Source organism: Martes martes (assembly GCF_963455335.1).
Source record: "Martes martes genome assembly, chromosome: 15".
NCBI lineage: Eukaryota > Metazoa > Chordata > Mammalia > Carnivora > Mustelidae > Martes > Martes martes.
The window spans coordinates 15,484,090-15,502,458 of record NC_137903.1 but is presented as its reverse complement, the minus strand read 5'-3'; the positions used below and the strand labels follow the sequence as shown (position 1 = coordinate 15,502,458).

The following is an 18,369-nucleotide window of genomic DNA, read 5'->3' as shown; positions in this document are numbered from 1 at the left end:
CTATTGGGGTGATGCATAATTCTATGAATTTTAACATAAAGATACAATTAGGATACAGATGAGTTTCATCACCCCCCAAAACTCCATACTATTCTTTCAGTCACGTGCTCCTCTCACCCATCACCATTGGCAACCACTGATTTGTTTCCCATCCCCACAGCTTGTCCTTTCACATGTCATAGAAATGGAATCTCCCAGGACGTAACTTTTGCGACTGGCTTCCTCCTTTCCCTTTCCCTTTCCTTTCTTTCCTCTTCTCTTCTCTTTTTCCTTTCCTTTTCTTTCTTTCTTTCTTTCTTTCTTTCTTTCTTTCTTTCTTTCTTTCTTCCTTCCTTCCTTCCTTCCTTCCTTCCTTCCTTTCAGGATTTTATTTATTTATTTGACAGAGTGCGAGCACAAGCAGGGCTGGCAGCCGAGGAAGTGGGAGAAGCAGGCTCTCCACTGAGCAGGGAGCCTGATGTCTGGCTTGATCTCAGGACCCTGGGGTTATGACCTGAGCTGAAGGCAAACGCTTAATGGACTGAGCCACCCAGGAGCCCCAAGACTGGCTCCTTTCACTCAGCATAGTATCTTTCTGGTATTTATTAGTAGTTTGTTCCTTTTGATTCCTGGGTAGTATTCCTTTGTGAGGATACACCACAGTTTGTTCCTTTACCCACTGAAGGACATTTGAGCTATTTCTGGCTTTGGGCAATTATGAGTAGAACTGCTATAAACATTTGTGAGCAGGTTTTTGTGTAAACACAAGTTTTCATTTCTCTAGGGAAATTACCAAGGAGTGGGTCAGGGCATAATCAGTTTTCTCTCAAGGTATGAAATCCTGGAATGTAGGGGACTGTTGGCTTAGTTGATAGTCTTTAAAAGGATCCTTTTTTTTTTTTTTTTAAGATTTTACTTATTTATTTGTCAGAGAGAGAGAGAGAGCACAAGCAGGGGGGGCAGCAGGCAGAGGGAGAAGCAGGGTTTTGCTGAGCAAGGAGCCCAAAACAGGACTCCATCCAAGGACATGGGATCATGTGGGATCATGATTTGCACCAAAAGCAGATGCTTAATAGACTGAGCCATCCAGGCATCCCTTTTCTTCCTCCCTTCCTCCCCTCCTCTTTCTTTCTCTCTCTCTCTTTCCTTCCTTCTTTTCTTCCTTCCTTCCTAAGGATTTTACTTATTTATTTGTCAGAGAGAGAGAGTGAAAGGATCTTAAAACATGGTATGCATAAGCAGAAGGAAATTCTAAATTTTTCTTCTACTAGAGGCCAAAAAAGGAGGAAAGACCTTATTGTGAACAGTAAAGTTATTGTACTTGCTACATTCCTCTGGGTAAAAGGATTTTCAAACTTGGTCTCAAATGTGGTTGCCATAGTTTTTAAATCTCCACAGCCAGAGAGCAGTGCATCTTCTTGGCAAACTAACATAACGTGGTAGAGGGGCAGCATAGTTAGTTAAATATCATTTAGGACAACTGTGGGTTTAGAAGAAACATAGTGTGTGTGTGTGTGTGTGTGTGTGTGTGTGTGTGTATGGGAGAATATATATTTTGGGGAAAACCAACATTTTTTAAAGCCAGTTTTGAGGATAACAAATATTAATTAGTTTAGATATTTTCTTATTCAGTCATTGACAGAAGAAAATGCTTTATAAAAAGAGATGTGGATTATATCAATGAGAACCAAAACTGATTCTTTTTCCCTCAAAAAAGGTCTATTAGACGTAAGATACAAGGATCAGTCACCTTCTCATTAACCTCTCAAAATGAATCTATTCCACGACAGGCTTGAAAATGTTTTCTCTCTAAAAGCTACCATGCAGTCTTCACAGTTAATTGTTATTCTTATCAAAGAATGACCCACATTAACATTTAGCTTGAGGTCATTAGCATATTTATAAAAAAAGGGGAGTGGAATAGGCATTCTTTCCTCTGCCACTCTTTGTTGTAGAGTGCTATAAAGGAAAGTTGTGAGAAAAATACGAAGTAAATATTATTAACCAATATTTCAGACTTATCTATAAATATCAAAATGCCTATATCCATCTTAGCCTGGAACTGACAGAGTACTGATTGAATTTTAATTGCATTTAGATACAAGATGGTTTGGGGTCACTATGGTTTCTTTCTTGATGTAAACAGTGTTAAAGTAGTTAACAAAGACCACTGGCTGAGGATAGAGGTCACAATATAATCTCTTCATTTAGGTACATTGAGATTAATGATTGCAGCAAAACACTCTCTTTGATTATCCCATGAGATTGCATATTTTTTTCCTTGACAATACGGTAGGCATTCTAATACTGTGAAAAATGAACTACTTAAAAGGAATCCAGATATGGACCATGCTCAACAGTTTGGAAGATATTGAAATGTTTGAGGTTTGAATGAGCATGTGTCATATACAGATCATGAAGGTTTTCAAAACTCTTGCTTCAAAAATTACTTATTAAAAAGTTTTTTATAATGTCAATAAATGACTTTTGGATTTTCATGGCTTATTTTATCTTTAGGAAAAAGGAGTTAAGTTTATTTGATTATTTTTTATTTTTTATTTTTTTAGAAAGAGGGAGAGACTACAAGGGCAGGGAGGGGCCCAGGAAGAGGGAGAGAGTCTTAAGCAGACTCCAGTGCTGAGCATGGAGCCCAACGCAGGGCCTGATCCCACAACTTTGAGATCATGACCTGAGCCAAAACCGAGTCAGATGCTCAACTGACTGAGCCATCCAGGAACCTTGGAGTTTTTTCTTTTAATTAGATTGTTTTCTTAGCTTGAAATCTGACACTTGTGTTAGGATTGAGAAAGGTGAAATGCAAATTTAAGAGTTAACAGACATGATGGATACAACCAATGATTTTTCGTCAAAGTTAAGGGACAGAGAATATTTTCTCAGTTTCATCAGTTCACTGCAAATCACAATATCAAAAATTTTCAAGAGACTTGGTAATAAAACCACTATTATTTAGTTCTATGTTAGAATTAAGAGAAAAGCATGGTATGGTCCATTAGTCTAAACAACAGGAAAGAAGACAACAGAACATGCCCATCTCATCTATTTAATTATATTTTTCAGGGCAACTTTTTTGCAGGGGAAAGAATATAGGAAATGTAGTAGAAAACTCCCAAAGTGTGAACTATTTTGAGAGAGTAAAGTATTTGGCAGAGTCTGATTAGTTGTTAACACGATAATTTCAGGGTAAAGAAGTTATCCTTCTCTACAAAATCCTTATTTCCAACACCATTGTTTTTTCTTACTTGGAAAATCTAGTTGATTAGGAGTTACTTAATTATGAAAGTATTTTTGCAAAAGAATAAGAACAGCATTGCTATAAAGACAGATTTTTCTATTAGTATTAAGGAAAAATTATGAAGATTAGAGAGTCTCTGCCTTGAATAAACTTGCATATATTTAATGACCTCACCTTCCCTTTTTGCTCTAGAATTTTTACAAAAGAGATTTCTCTCTCACATACCTTGGACAAACATATTTATGCCAAACACAAAGGTACACTGAATAATAACCTGAATTAACTGGATGTTTAACATAAATTCCTAGTTAAACTAGGTATCCCGAAGCATTCAGCTTTTCTTGGACATCTTCTCTTTATCCCATATCTGTTTTCTTTGCTTCTGAAGACATAGGCATTAAACTTAGGTGGTAGGAAAAAAAAAATCTGTATTGTCAATGGCTTTCTCAGGATAAATAGTAACTGTCAGTGGCAATAATGAAGAGGTTTAAAAGTCTGAAATAGTCACTTTAAAAACTATGTTAACATATATTAACATATTTGGGTTTATAAGAATAAATATTTGACTTTTTCTCTTTCCCCCATTGTTTTGCTTCTTAGAGTCCACAGATGAGTGAAATCTATGGTATTTGTCTCTCTCTGACTGACTTACTTTGCTTAGCATTATACTCTCTAGCTCCATCCACTGTGTTGCAAATAGCAAGATTGTATCCTTTTTGATGGCTAAGTAATAATCCATATACCACATCTTCTTTATCTGTTCATCAGTCAATGGACATATGGGCTCTTTCCATAATCGGCTGTAGTTGATACTGCTGTTATAAACATTAGGGTGAACAGATTCTTAACTATAGAAAACAAACTGGAGGGTTTGCTGGAAGGGAGGTTGGGGGGAGCATGGGTTAAATGGGTGGTGGGTATTGTATGAATACCAAGTATATACAAGCGACGAATCACTAAATTCTACACTTGAAACTAACATTACACTGTATGTTAACTAACTGGAATTTAAATAAAAACTTGGAAAAAAATAATAAAGTAAATAACAGATTAAAAAAAAAAGGGTAAGTCGAGTTGAGCATGGATTTTGGAAAGACATGTGGAGATTTGCCCTTCAGGTCTTCCACTCCCAATAATCTGAATCTGGCTATGTTATCAATCCTTTCTGAATCTATTTCCTTGTTTATAAACTTCAGATAAAACACCAATATCCTACAGTTGTGGAAAGTATATAAGGTATCATATGTAAAACCTTTACATTCAGAGCCTGTCAGAGACTTTGTGTTTTATAAATACCAAATGTTATCATCTTTATTCTCAATTGTACAGTTTTGTGTAGTTGAAATTTGGACAGTGCTTATTTGGTCGCTCAAAGCAAGAAAGAAAACGGGGGTGTGAGGAGGGAAAAATCTCTCTTTGCTATTCTTCGCAGCAGCAACCTTCTTTCTGCCCTACCACAGACAGTGGACTAGTCTCTGATAAATGGAATTTGTGTTTATAATCCATCCAGGGACAATGCATGTATAGTCCAGAATAGAAATGGAGGAAATGAAGAATGGCTTCATGGGGTGGAACACTTAGAAATTCACAGAATTTATGGTGAAAATGCTTAGCCATGGGAAGAAATAAAGTAAAAAATAAAGGGAGTTACCAGGTCTTAATAAATTTCCTTATGTGGTAGACACCATAAGTCCCTTGTATTCCCTCTCTTTTAGTACCTACCTAGTCTTGCTTAGATTTCAACAAAGCTGAAAGAAGAAATAATATTTAAAAGCAGGAGGCTGGTTATGTGTTAGTCATTAAATTTTTGTTGAGGAGGTGCTTGAAATAGTTGATGGGCATGAGTCATGGGTTGGCTTTTTCAGGTTCCCAGACTACTGATGTAAGGGCCAAGGGCAGCCGCCCAAGATGGCCCACTCTGGCATGAAGATTTTTTTAAGCCAAAGGCAATCGAGACCATGAAGGCTGAAGAGAAACTTTTGCCCCTCCCTTAAATACACAGAAGAATCCAAATTGGCTGTCTTTTCCAGAATAAGGATTATTAGCAGAGATAAATTTCATCTGAGTTACCCATCTGTATGGCAGGGCAAACAACTAATTACCAAACATCTGCTTTTCTTCTTGTTGCTCTGTGAAATGCATTCCTTTCCTCTGATGTCCCAGGTCACTACCCCCTCCCCCTTAGTTCAGAATGACATATAGACCTCATTTTGCGTGACTGTCCTCACTGTCTTTGGAATTTCATTGTTTGTGTGGATTCCTGGTAGGCACGGTATTAAATCTGATTTTCTCCTGTTAATCAGTCCCCTGCCAATTTGATTTTAGTCCACCTAGAAGGTGCTTGAAGAGGACAGGAATTCTTGCTCTCCAACACTGAACACACCTGGAAATGATCCTCACCTGGTAAAATTCTAGTGTAATACCCAGAACAGCAGTGATGATCTGGTTGAGCCTCTCGTATTTGGCCGCCACAACAAACCGCAGTTGAATTCAAAACGAACGGGATATATTTCTCTTCACAGCAGTGGTGCCCAGGCTGGGGGTCGTGGAGAACCCCATTACAGCAAACCTGAAGGTGGGAATTGGGGTTAAAGAAATATCAGTTTAATTAAAAGTACTAGACCGTCATATCTCATGTGATACAATTATACTCTAGTCGCCCTTGACCTGAGACCAAATGTAGTATATTATTGATAAAAATTCGAAAGTTTGAAAAGTGCATTTTCCCATCATCATTTAAATTTTATATATGCTATGATACAATGTAGCTTTTTTAGACTTCAAGCATGTTTTGTGCTCTGTTATCACACTCTATAAATATGAATTCTCTTTTGAATGTCAGTGCTCCCAATGTAAAGAGGATTTAGAATTGTAAGTAAAAAATTGCCTTCATATATGTGTTTTTATTTTAATCAGTGTTTAATTTGAAAACACATTTATGGAAATCTATCTCTCATCGATCTTTCCTTTTTTTTAATAAATAGCCTTTTCCTTATAATTTATATGATCACTTATTTACAAACCCGATCTTCAGACAAGGTAATCTCAACAGACTCTAACATTTACATATATATATATATATATACATATATATATATACACACACATGTACACACACACACACACACATATATACACACACATATATACATGTATATGTCATAGGCCACCATTATTTAAAAAAGAAATTTATATGGAAATTAATTTTGAAAAGCCCTTTTAATGATGTGTTTTTTTCCAGGAGCTGTAGAAGAAATTATGTGCTTGAACAATCAAATAATTATTTGCATGCTCACTTGAGGTCTGAGAGACTGATATTCTGTATATATAACAAATCAAATGCTAAATAGTTGCTGAAATGTAGCCTCAGAACCTACACTTGGCATAAGTCACGTAAATTAGATAGAAGCTTCCTGTGGCAGGCAAAATCAACCACTATTTAGAGGTGTTTCTCTTTTTCCATTTTGCACATTGCTATTTCTAGCATGCACCAACTCGTGAATCAAGCTCAGAACGTGGGCTAAGTCTTCAAACACCACTAGTGTAGTACTTCATTCATTTTTCAAAAATTACCAGAGAACAAAGAAATAGGGCTCTTAAATTCAAAGTTTACTCCTGCAGGTAGCCATGCTAAATCAACTGTGATAAATTTCCTTTTCTGTATTTAGTTATTAGCAGTGAGGATTCAGAATTAGTCTCCCGCCAGAGATAAACTGGGTGATCCTTCTCTTTGACGCCATACTCTGTGTGAAAAGTAAATTTGAAATTATGCCTCATGTTTAAGACTTAAGCAAAAAATTGTCATGTGTTTATGGGGGATTTAAGGATGCTGGTCATTTTTGCTTTCAGGGGAAAACAATGCTCACCTTCTTCTTGTTTTATGACAGTGACCTAAAATCTTGCTCTTTATTGTGTGATCTTAAAGGATTTGTTAAAGTCCAATTCTCATAAAGAGAACTTCTAGACATTGAAGTACGTCTAGCCCTTTTCTTCAGCAAGCTTCTCTAGTCCTTATCATTTTCTTCTGGAATCTTCACTGGGGTGTTTATTTAGTTTTGGTGCATTAGAACTGGTTCACTCCTATCTTTCCACTGCCGTTCTCAGGCTCCTCTAGCCACATGAAACTTGTGAATTTTTCTAGTGCCCTTTGACCCAGATCATTGGTGGGTTCCCAAAGTGATATGCTCAAGCAATTATTTCTCTTGGGAGGTCTCCACGTAAACAGAATTATGTCTTAATTTCTAATTCAAGTTTCAAGTTAGCTGTCTCAGAAAACACAAACAGAAATTTCAATAACTTGAGCTGATAAATGTGTACCTAATATCTGAATAGCCTTTTCCTTGTCCTATAGTTTTCCTAAAGCAAGTCTGTAATGTAGTGATTCTCAAAATACAGTTCCTGGAACAGATGCAAAGGCATCACCTGGGGACATGTTAGAAATGCAAATTTTCACACTCCACCTAAGATTTACCAAATTTGAGTTTCTGGGGGCAGGACCTGCAATCCGTGTTTTAACAAGCCTTCTAGGTCTGATGTTCACTGGGGTTTGAATACATGGTAAATTTTTCATATGTATTTTGAGTCCTCCTGATAAATTGTGGTGATTCAGCCTAAAAATTCTTAGTCTCTTTTCTGTCTCTTTCCAACTTCTCACCCAAGAAATATATATTCATAGTTAACTCTAAATAGAAATTTACAAACGATTGCTTTCTCTTGAGATTTTAATTGACTTCCTTTATTCTCTTTAACTGTCAATACCTGTGTATGTCCTTAATCCTTAAAAAGAAAAATAAGCCTTTGCTTAAAGCATCAACGATTTCTTTCTTTCTCCCAGAGAACATTTTTTAATGGGCAAATTTATTCCAGCATTTTTCCCTTCAAAAATTCTGAATTTAATTTTATTTTATGGAGGTATGTTCATCAGATAGTATACACTTAATGGCCTAAAATAATGTAAAACTTAGGCATAATGGCAATTCAGGAGCCTACGTACAAAAAAAAAAAAAGTATAGATAGTAACTGCTAGATTTAAAACATTTCTTAGATGATAGCCACTGCTTGGCCAGTGTCAGCTGTAATAATTTGTATTTTGATCCATATTGCTTCAACAACTCACTTCCTTAATTACTGTGTCTTTTTGCAGTGAATCTTTTGAATTTAGTAACAGTTTTAGTACATTAAATGTGTGACGTTGTTGTTGACAAATAGGAACATTATTTCATTAGGTGAAATCCTACCTTCAAAGTAAGCATTCTCTGCATCATTTGTCAATAAAAGCCATTTGCAAACTCCTATGTCTGGCTGTGTTATTGATCTGATTCCTAAACTGCAACTAATATGAACATTAATCTGCAAATGGCCATAATTTTAAAATATTTCTGCCAAACCATGGAAGGTCTTGCTCACAGTTACTCATCAGTGTTGTGTAAACTAACAGCCACTTGTAGCTGAATGGATTTGTTGCAAGGAAAATTCAAGTCATTCAATCAAATACAAATTCGGGAGTTCCTTGCCATTTCAATAAACTAATATTTCCTGTGAAGATGATAAAAAATGAGAAGGCTAAGATGCTCATGAGGATGAGAGGGTTTTTATAAGCATCCTTTCTTTTCCTTGGGGTCTTCCTGATAGACTAGTGGAAAAATTGATTATGACAAACCATGGTTTAAGAAGCAAGTGATTTCACCAGGAGTGTTTAGTGAGAAAAACATATTTCACTGACTCATATGAAAAGATATACCTTAGCTTCAGGAGAATAGCACCTATGTCCACAGATGGTTTTAGGTTTTTGACACTTCACTGCCTTGCAGAGCTCGCCCCTGTGGTCCTTTCTTAACTTCTGGGTTTTAGGGCATGAAAGCCATGTTTTACGTAAGACATCATATCCGAGAATGATACCATTTGGCTTCCCTGGAGACATCCAATCAACTTGAAGGGATCTGCAATGGATAGAATAATCAATACCTCTGAAAAGATAACATTTAACATCACTGCTCTCAGCCTCATGTACTTTCAGTTAATCTCCCAGACTGGTCAAAAGGTCCATTTTGTCAACAACTTCTTAATTAAGAAGCTGAAGCAAAAGAATATATATAACTACCATACAATATGTTTAGAGAATCAATGAAAACCATGTAAGCTTTTGGGAGGATAACATATGACGAGAGTCCAGTGATCTCCCACTTGAAACTACAGAGACAAAAGAGTACCACTGTTTTGGTTAATCAGGAAAACGAACAGGAAAATTTGGTTGGATAAGGAAAAGTAAGACACAGGTAATATGAAAAAGTGGTAAATAAGGTGGGAATTAGAACATGTTGCAGACCTCATCTCACCATCTCCTTTGCCTTCCTTTCCCAGCTCACACATAGCTGTTCATAGATATGTAGCTAGAAAACCACAGTGGGAGCCTCTGAAGGTTCCTAGGCAATTTCAGCTTTCTTGACACAGCCATCACCTGCCCCTTCTCCCTTTCTGCTAAACATGATGTCTGCAACTTCAGCAGTCAACTTGCAGCCACTTGAGAAACATCATAAGAATCTCCAAGAGAGGCACCATGTTATTTGGTACAGGTGAACCAATACCAGTTACAATTTACAATCTTTAGAACTATTTACTTAAGCCTCTGTTGTTGGGTGTCTTGTTACTTGTAGCCAATATAAATGTGCCAATTGAAAAAATCTTATTATCAGTGGATAAACTTACCAACTGGTAAAAAAAATTGATAAATTTATTATTTATAAATTATATCATGATAAACTAAATATAATATCCTTCCAAATATACTTTGCTTAGACATATCTTGATATTTGACTAATATAAACAGATTTGTTTCTCTAATAATTTTTTAAAAGATTATTTATTTATTTATTTGAGACAGAGAGAAAGAGCGCATGAGCATGGTGGGGGAGAGGAGAGTGAAAGGGAGAAGCAGACTCCTCAGTGAGCAGGAAGACATACATGGGGCTGGATCGCAGGCCCCTGAGATCATGACCCAAACTGAAGGCAGAAGTTTAACCTACTGAGCCACCCAGGAGCCCCTCTAATAATTCTTTAAATATCATAGTTGGACATGTTTTGTGGCAAGAAATATAGGAATTGGAAATTCCCATAACAAATACATTTACATCATTGTATTCTATGGGATGCTTGATTCTTAAAAGTAGAGCAACAATTTCATTCTAAATATGAGTATACTATTCTGGGGGGAGGTTGGTATATAATAAGGGCATAGTATTCGACTAAAACTTTATTGCAGTCTCAATGGTCTATTAATATTTCTTTTGTTGAAATAAATGAAATCATAACATTAAGCTGTCCACTAGGAATCAACCCTGAATAAGATGATTTGCTCTCATGTTAATGTTCTAGAACTTTAATTTTGCAGTTAGGACTACTTGCCAGAATGATACAGCCTAGATGACACACCATACTATCTTTAGCATTTTTAAAATAAGCTCTATAAGCAGAATAGTTAAAAATTTTAATAAAGCCCCAGAGATTTGGATGTGACATATTCTTGAAACTTATTTAGCATGGCAAAGGAAGTCTTCCTATTTTACATGGAAATGTAAAATAATAATTACTTTTATTCTCATTATTTTCAAAAAAAGGGTAGAACTTTGACATTCAAGATTAATTCTACTTTTAAAATTCTAAAATTTCCAACTATAACAATTAGCCAATTACAAACAGTTATCAGGCACTTTCACATAGAAAACATCCAGTAGGTACTTTGGAAGACAGCAAGCACACATAAGCTTAGTCCCTATACTTTAAAGCTCTTACAATAAAAATCTTACAATAACTTGTGTGACCACTTTTCTGCCATTGTGTTAAATGGTATTTTTCTTATACCTTTCATTTTAAGAAGAAATGTATCTTTACAGGCAAAATTACTGGACCCTATCAGAATTCCAAGTGACATCACATATTAGGAATTCAATTAAGCCCAAACATTTACATTAAAAAGCAGCAGTCAAGATAAACCTTGACATTTTAATAGACTGCTAAAAAAAAAAAAAAAGAAAATCATTATTTCATTTTCTTGGGGGTACAAACATAACACATTCACTAATAAGACTCTGTAGATAGGAAATTAATGTCACCTACAAAAGAACAGTTTCATAGGTGACTTGTATAGTCACCATTATTATTCTAAGGTCTTTATCCAACTTTCAAAATTAATTCTACATTTTCCAGATACCTCTTTTGTATTCACTGCATAATCAACCATAGGAAAGACTACATTTAAGTGACATTCAAGGGTCTGACTATTCTACAAAAGCCAGTGAATTAGTAAAGTCTAGAAAACACCATGTAGAATACCACACCATTGTAACTTCTTCTTCTAGCAGAAAATAGGTGTGGAGTGAGACTACTTATATTTTTAGTGATAACATGAACAGTTTTGCTTTTGAGGATCTGAATCAGGTACAAGAAGATAAATGATCAAAGAAGAGTAACAAGTTTAACACCTATACTACACCTCTCATTAGAACCAAAGAAAATGACACGGAAAACCTTTGGTTGCTGATTTGAAATGAAATGGAAAAATGACACGGAAAAACCTTTGGTTGCTGATTTGAAATGAAAGACATCTCTGAGAAATATGCACCATTATTATCTGGATTGATGGTTTCATTCCTTTAATGTTTAAGAATAAAATAGAAGAAATACCCTTATATCATAGGCATGAACGTTAAATATCAGGGAAACAAACTGAAGCTTTTTGGTATAGATTAGTAAAGGCTGTATGCTCATGCAGAAAAATCAACCAACTGTAAGTCCTTGAATGGATTTTTTGGGTAGATTTGTTCATAAAGTCATGATTGGAGTTTATTTAACTCCAGAACACTAGGGACTAAAATTAAGCTACCTTAATAAAGTTTCGGATGACAACCATTATATCTACACATATTTTGATACATGGATTCATTGATATTGTTCAGACATTTTAGCTGGAGTTTTTTTTTTTTTCTTTTTAATTACATCACATTGTTAGTAGATCTACTATTCTACTTCTGTTACTACTATATACTACTGTGGCCACCACCACAATAATCACCACTTTCAATTCTTACTTTGGGAAGTACAAAATAACATTGAGGATAGAAAGGAGTATGGAAAAAATCATTTCTTTTTCACCCACCCTTATACAGATGAATATTAACATGTTACAGGTCAGACAGACTTTTTTATGAAGAATTAGGGTTCCCCGTGGTACTCTTTCACATTTTATTCTAGTATTTTATTACCATTTTGTCAAAATGTTCTTGCTTGAGCCAAAGAAAAAAAATCTTCATATACTTTGACGTATCAGTCTAGATTGTGGATCTGGATTACCTGATCATGTTTACAAAGACTTTTTTCCCCTCTATTTAACTTGGTTATTTTTGTCAGTTATTTATGTAACACTTAAGTTCTTCCAGATTATGGCTACCACAAATGATCAGGTAACTTTTAATATAGAATTAAATAAATGTTGTATGATGAAAATATTAACTCTCATCTCCCAAATCAAGTCATTGCATATTTGATTATCTATGAGAATATTTAACATAACTTGTAATAGCTGAAAAATCAAAAGACGAAATGTGAGTCCTTGGGTAATAGTTAATATAAAACACACATAAGCAAAGATCACTGTTTCTAGACTAAACAATGAGGATCTCATGGGACAAATGCCTGTGGACTTGAATTCAGGAATGAGGATGGGAAGGAAATGGCAGGAAAATCAACATAAGCAAAAGTGAAGGGTGGGAATCATCCTACATGTGTATGGAAGAGTAATGTGACCAACTTGATAAATGAATAAGCCACATCTGGCAATAAAGGAGGGAAATTTGAATAAAAGAAAAAAGTTTATGGAGTCCCTCAGATACCATGTGGAGTTTGATAGCAAAGTGGTATGACTGTGCAGTGTTGTCACTACCAGAAGATAAAGCCCCATTAGAATTAGTGACCTGACAGGTTAGAGTAGAAGAGACCTGGGGTAGACAGAAATGTCAGTGAGCTACATTAGTAACTCAAGGACAAAAGAATGTTGAATGGGATTTCCCTCCTGTATGGGATTTTGAACTACAGCCCCAAACAGGATGACAGATAATGAATTCCTCCATTTACAAGTAGGAAATATTTCACCTCTAAAGGGAACAGCAAGAGTCTATTGATTTCTGAAGATAAAACTGCTCTTTCACATTGACCCATCACCCAAAATAACCAAAAATAAACAGAATTCTAAGAGAGTTTTAGAAACTCTCACTAAATATTTAGTGACTATGTATTAAATGCCTCCTATATGCTGGGCACTGTTCTATATTCTTCAGTGAACAAGACAGATAAAATCTTCCTTTTATACAAAACTTACATTTTCCTTGGTGAAGAGGGACAGTAAAGAAACACATAATTATATCATATGTCAGGGGGGTGGTCTGAGAAGGCCTGGTTCTTCCAGGCAGAAATTTCAAAGAAGGGATAAAGCAAGCCCAGAGGAATTTCTGGGCAGAGGGAAGCAGGAAGTGTAAAGGCACAGAGACAGCAATGTGCTTGGCTTGTTGAAGAGTCAGTAAATCTAATAGGACTGGACTGGACTGAGCAAGAGACAGAATGTTGGAAAATGAGATTGTGTGGGTGTCGGGAGGCTGGAATGGGGGTTTGCTGATGGCGTAGGATTTTGCATAACACAGAAATAACTGGATTTGTTTTTGAGTGTGTTGGAAAGCCATCGGAGGTTTTTGAGGCCAGGAGCAAAAGAGGAGTTATTTACTTAGTGAAGAGTGACATCAAATCCACCCCTTAAATTCTGCTAACATCCGGGAAGCTGAAGAAGGCATTCCGAACACGTAACTTAGAGAAGCTGGAAGCAGAGAAATGGGAAGCCCTTGTTTCTCATGGTACTTGATACTTGATACTTATTGAGATACAGAAATGTCTAAATCTAATCTGTTGTTGTGCCAGGAGAATAGTAAGGAGTTCAGGAACAGCTTGACATGGAGCTTGACAGTCTATATAAGCAAAGAAAAGGTGCTTTCCTTTAGAGAAAGATAAGAGAATCCTGATGGCTAGGTATTATCCAGAGTAGCTGCAGTGGAAAGATAAAATGAAGAGTGCCACATAGCACAGATCAGTGAGGTTCTCTTCAACCATGCAACCTCGTAACTCACCTCGGCTTGAGCCAGCTTAAAGGTACACTGCTCACGATGGCAGCCTTCTAGGAAGAGGAGACTCCAGCAAGAAGAGTCCTTGGGATGTCCTACTCTGTTGGCACCACAACAGATCAGTTATGGAGGGCAACCCTCATGTCCGGGAACGTGGATATGTGGAGATCCTCTCAGGACCTCTCAAGGGAAACGCAACTGTCCCAGGAAAGTGTCACCTGACACATGGAGGGCTTTGATGGTCACTCGGTGCTGTCAGTGAAATAATAACATTGACACACTAGATTAAAGGGGACAGGAAAGAAAGAGCAAGGAGAAGGGAATGGGCAAAGTGTGATCAAGCTGAGTCTGTGACATGGTAGAATCTTTGAACCAGACATGAGCTTAATATTTTGCTAAAGACAGAAAAGACTTTTTAATGCTGGATAATGAATCTTAATTACCAAAGTAAGACTCATAACTAAAAATAATACAAAAGCCATAAGATGTTTCTGAGAGGCTTTCAAGACTTGAAGAGAGGACAACCAAAGGATTATGTTTAAGGCAGCAAACTAGTGGGAAAAGAGCAAAGACTTTACCTCTCTGTATCTCAATGAATTAAGACAGCTACATAAACGGGTTACATAATCTTAAACGATGAAAACATGAGCCAGGGTGGTGGTGATGGAAATGGAGATGAGGAACACATTTAAGATGATGCGTCAAAAGGAAACGTACTAAAATTGCTATTTAGTCAACTCAGGAGATTAAAAAAATTCAAAGATCTAAGTCTTTAATAGTATGCAGGTGGTGGTGCATTTGTGAAAATGGCTGTTGGAAAAGATAATGAGTTAGGTGAGAATGAGCTGCTGAGGTTTGAGGCAGTGGAAGCAATGGGTGGAGAGCACTACAGAAAATCAGTGGACAACTGCATACATGAGACTAGAGTGTGGGGAGAAAACAGAGCCAGAGATCTTTGAGACATCAGAATGACCCAAACTGTGATGTTTAAATTATCTGATTAGGAGGGAGAGCCTTTCTATTTAGGACAACCATAATGAAGAAATGGATTTGGAATGGACCCATTAAAAGAAATGGATGGGGGTTCAGAGTGCAGGGGACAGTGTAGCCGTTCAAGGCCAGAGTGCATGAGGAAGAGATGGATTTGGCTGAAATCCACATGGTCTACCTCAGGGACTGAGCAGCTTCTGCGGAAGTTAAAGGAGTTTGGGAAAGAGAGGTTGCTGAGGAAACGGCGGGGGTACTGATGGCAGAGACTTAAGAGTAAGCTCGATATTCTGTAAAGTCTTTGAGTCAAACAATGTGTCTGTTATCAGAACTCACTGGCCATTAAGATAATAACTGCTGAATTATAATATTGGATTGAATCTGTACAACAGTAGTAAATGTACTTCAAATGATCCCTTTCAAGAGGGATCCTTTAAAGACCCTAACAGAGGGATACCTGGCTGGCTCAGTCAGTAGAGTATGCCACTCCTGATGTTAGGGTTGTGAGTCTGAACACATGTTGGGCATACAGCCTACTTAAAAAAAGAAAGAAAAAAAGAAAGAAAGACTCTAACAGAAAATTCCAGGTCAAATTAAAATGTGTCTCCAGTTGTCCATATTGGTGAGAGAGGAAGTTTAAATATGGGCGAAGAAGAAGACTGATTTGACATATTACATCTAGAGCCCAACGTTCTATTAAAAAAAGATCAAGTTTTTTCACACAAAATATAAAATTTTACTCCAGTCACTGAAAAAAAATGAGAAAGGGAAAATTAATACAAAAAAAGTCATACTCTTAAAAAAAAAAAAAAAGAGGCCTCAAAATTTCACCTCAAATTTGGTGAGCTGAAAGAGGAAAATCTTTTTCCCCAAGCTATAACCTCTTGTGCTATTTTCAACCCTAAACTAAGTAATTTGAAAATATAAGGGGATTTATAAATGATGATAGTGGTTTAACCTTCACAGCCTGTGCTGCTATCATAAAGGCTTCTGAAAAGTTCATATGTAAAAATATAATTTATATCATTCAGTAGCTTCAAGCAAATTTTCAAACAATTATTTGCGAATGCTACAAAGACATTATACCACAGGCTCCTCTTCAATAAAACAGCCCTGAACTGATTTGGAGCTGAAAACACTGCCATGGTTCCAATTAAAAACAATGAAAGACATGATGTGTGTTCTCTCTCTGCTTTCCTTTGACCCTTTCCATTTCCATGGAAATCATGCACTTTGGAATACTAGCAGTAACTAATAAAATCTCTTTCTTGTTTATATTCTTTTACTTCTTTTTTTTTTTTAAGCTTATCCATGTATAGAGAATAAATAAGTAAACTTTCCAGGCAGCCCAGCACCAAGTGAAGCCATCAGCTCCCCTGTTTGTCATATTTTAGCCCAAACCGAAGCCAGCCAGCTATCTTCATCCAGCATAGACTCCACATTCTCGAGGACCAGAATTAATGAATTAACTATTGATTAAATTCCACTCTAGCAAATCCACCAAGGCAAATAAATGAACTACCCAGGGCACGTGTAGGCCATGGCCAGACATGTCTGGGCTATCGATCACTAGTTAGTATTCTTTTGGGATATAGAAGCAGCTGATGATAATATGACAAGTATGGAAAATGTAATGTAGAAGCAGAGTTTATTTCTGGAGGAACAGTGTAAAGAACTAGAAGTGCTCATGTGATCCTTCGACATTGTTTGCTATAGTGTCTTTGGTTTATATGTAATAGGAAAAGCATGCATAAGTGCTTGTGCTGCAGACATTATGAGACATAAATTAAGACAAATACAAAGATGACTTGATGCATTCCATGGATATAATCAAACAGGCTGATATACTATCTGTATATGTTATTAAAATATATGAAACTTAAATGTTACTGACAATTGTGCCCTACCAAAAATAAACAAAGAATCCAAGAAATATGCGTCTTATTAGAAACCAAGTTGTTCTAAGTGCTATAGAAGTTAACTCAGTCTACTGACATTTTTCTGAAAAACTTCTCATTTGATTTTGCCCATTGCTAATACAAAAGAGATTTTTTTGAACCAAAATAAAAACATAACTAACAAGTATACATTGCCAGAAGTATAATAAAATTACACAAATAATAACATGCACATAGGAGGCTAACTGCTTTGGTGTTGGTATAATTTTGATTAATGGCTTGGCAGCCTATGGCTGCTCATTAGAGTCTTGCCTTTGGAAAATGTTGCTCTTCTATGATGAATCATTTTTAGAAAGGAAAGATTTTCCTTGCCAATATTTGGTTGTGAATGATTTCTATCAAGTTTTTTCTTAAAAAAAAAAAAAATGGAAGTAAGGAAGGTAGAAAGAAAGAGAAAAACAACAAAAAGGAAATAAAGTTGGAATGGCTGGATGGCTCAGTCAATTAAATGCCTGACTCTTGGTTTCAGCTCAGGTCATGATGTCAGGGTTCTGGACACTGAGCTTCTGCTCAGTGGTGAGTCTGCCTGAGATTCTCTCTCCCTCCGCCCTGGCCCCTCCCCTAAAAATAAATAAGCAAATCTTTTTTTTTAAAAAAAGGAAATAAGGGGGCGCCTGGGTGGCTCAGTGGGTTAAAGCCTCTGCCTTCGGCTCAGGTCATGATCTCAGGGTCCTGGGATCAAGCCCCACATTGGGCTCTCTGCTCAGCAGGGAGCCTGCTTCCTCTTCTCTCGCTGCCTGCCTCTCTGCCTACTCGTGATCTCTGTCAAATAAATAAATAAAATCTTTAAAAAAAAAAAAAGGAAATAAGTTTGCCAAAGGGATTAGAATTAAAAAAATATGTATGTGGTTGAGAGGGACTTTCTTTGACTGGCCAAGATGGAGTAGACCTGTTACCACCTCTCTCTCTGACTGATCAACACTAAAAAGTGTGCAAAACAGGAAACAACCACCCGAGGATTCTGAAAAGTTAACAATAGAGACAGATCAGGAAGGGAGCCAAAACTTGGAGAAAAAAAGATGAAAGATTGAAT

General features: G+C 36.5%; 1 protein-coding gene across 2 annotated transcripts in view; it reads right to left on the bottom strand.

Moving 5' to 3' along the window:
* USH2A (usherin) overlaps positions 1–18,369 on the bottom strand; it is a gene marked incomplete at both ends in the record, with an annotated part of 700,457 nt that overhangs the window by 175,470 nt on the left and 506,618 nt on the right. For both annotated transcript variants that reach the window (XM_080825193.1, XM_080825194.1), the window contains 2 exons: positions 5,633–5,801; positions 8,973–9,171. In XM_080825193.1, coding sequence (XP_080681319.1) covers positions 5,633–5,801; positions 8,973–9,171 — 368 coding nt within the window. The remainder of the gene's footprint in view (positions 1–5,632; positions 5,802–8,972; positions 9,172–18,369) is intronic.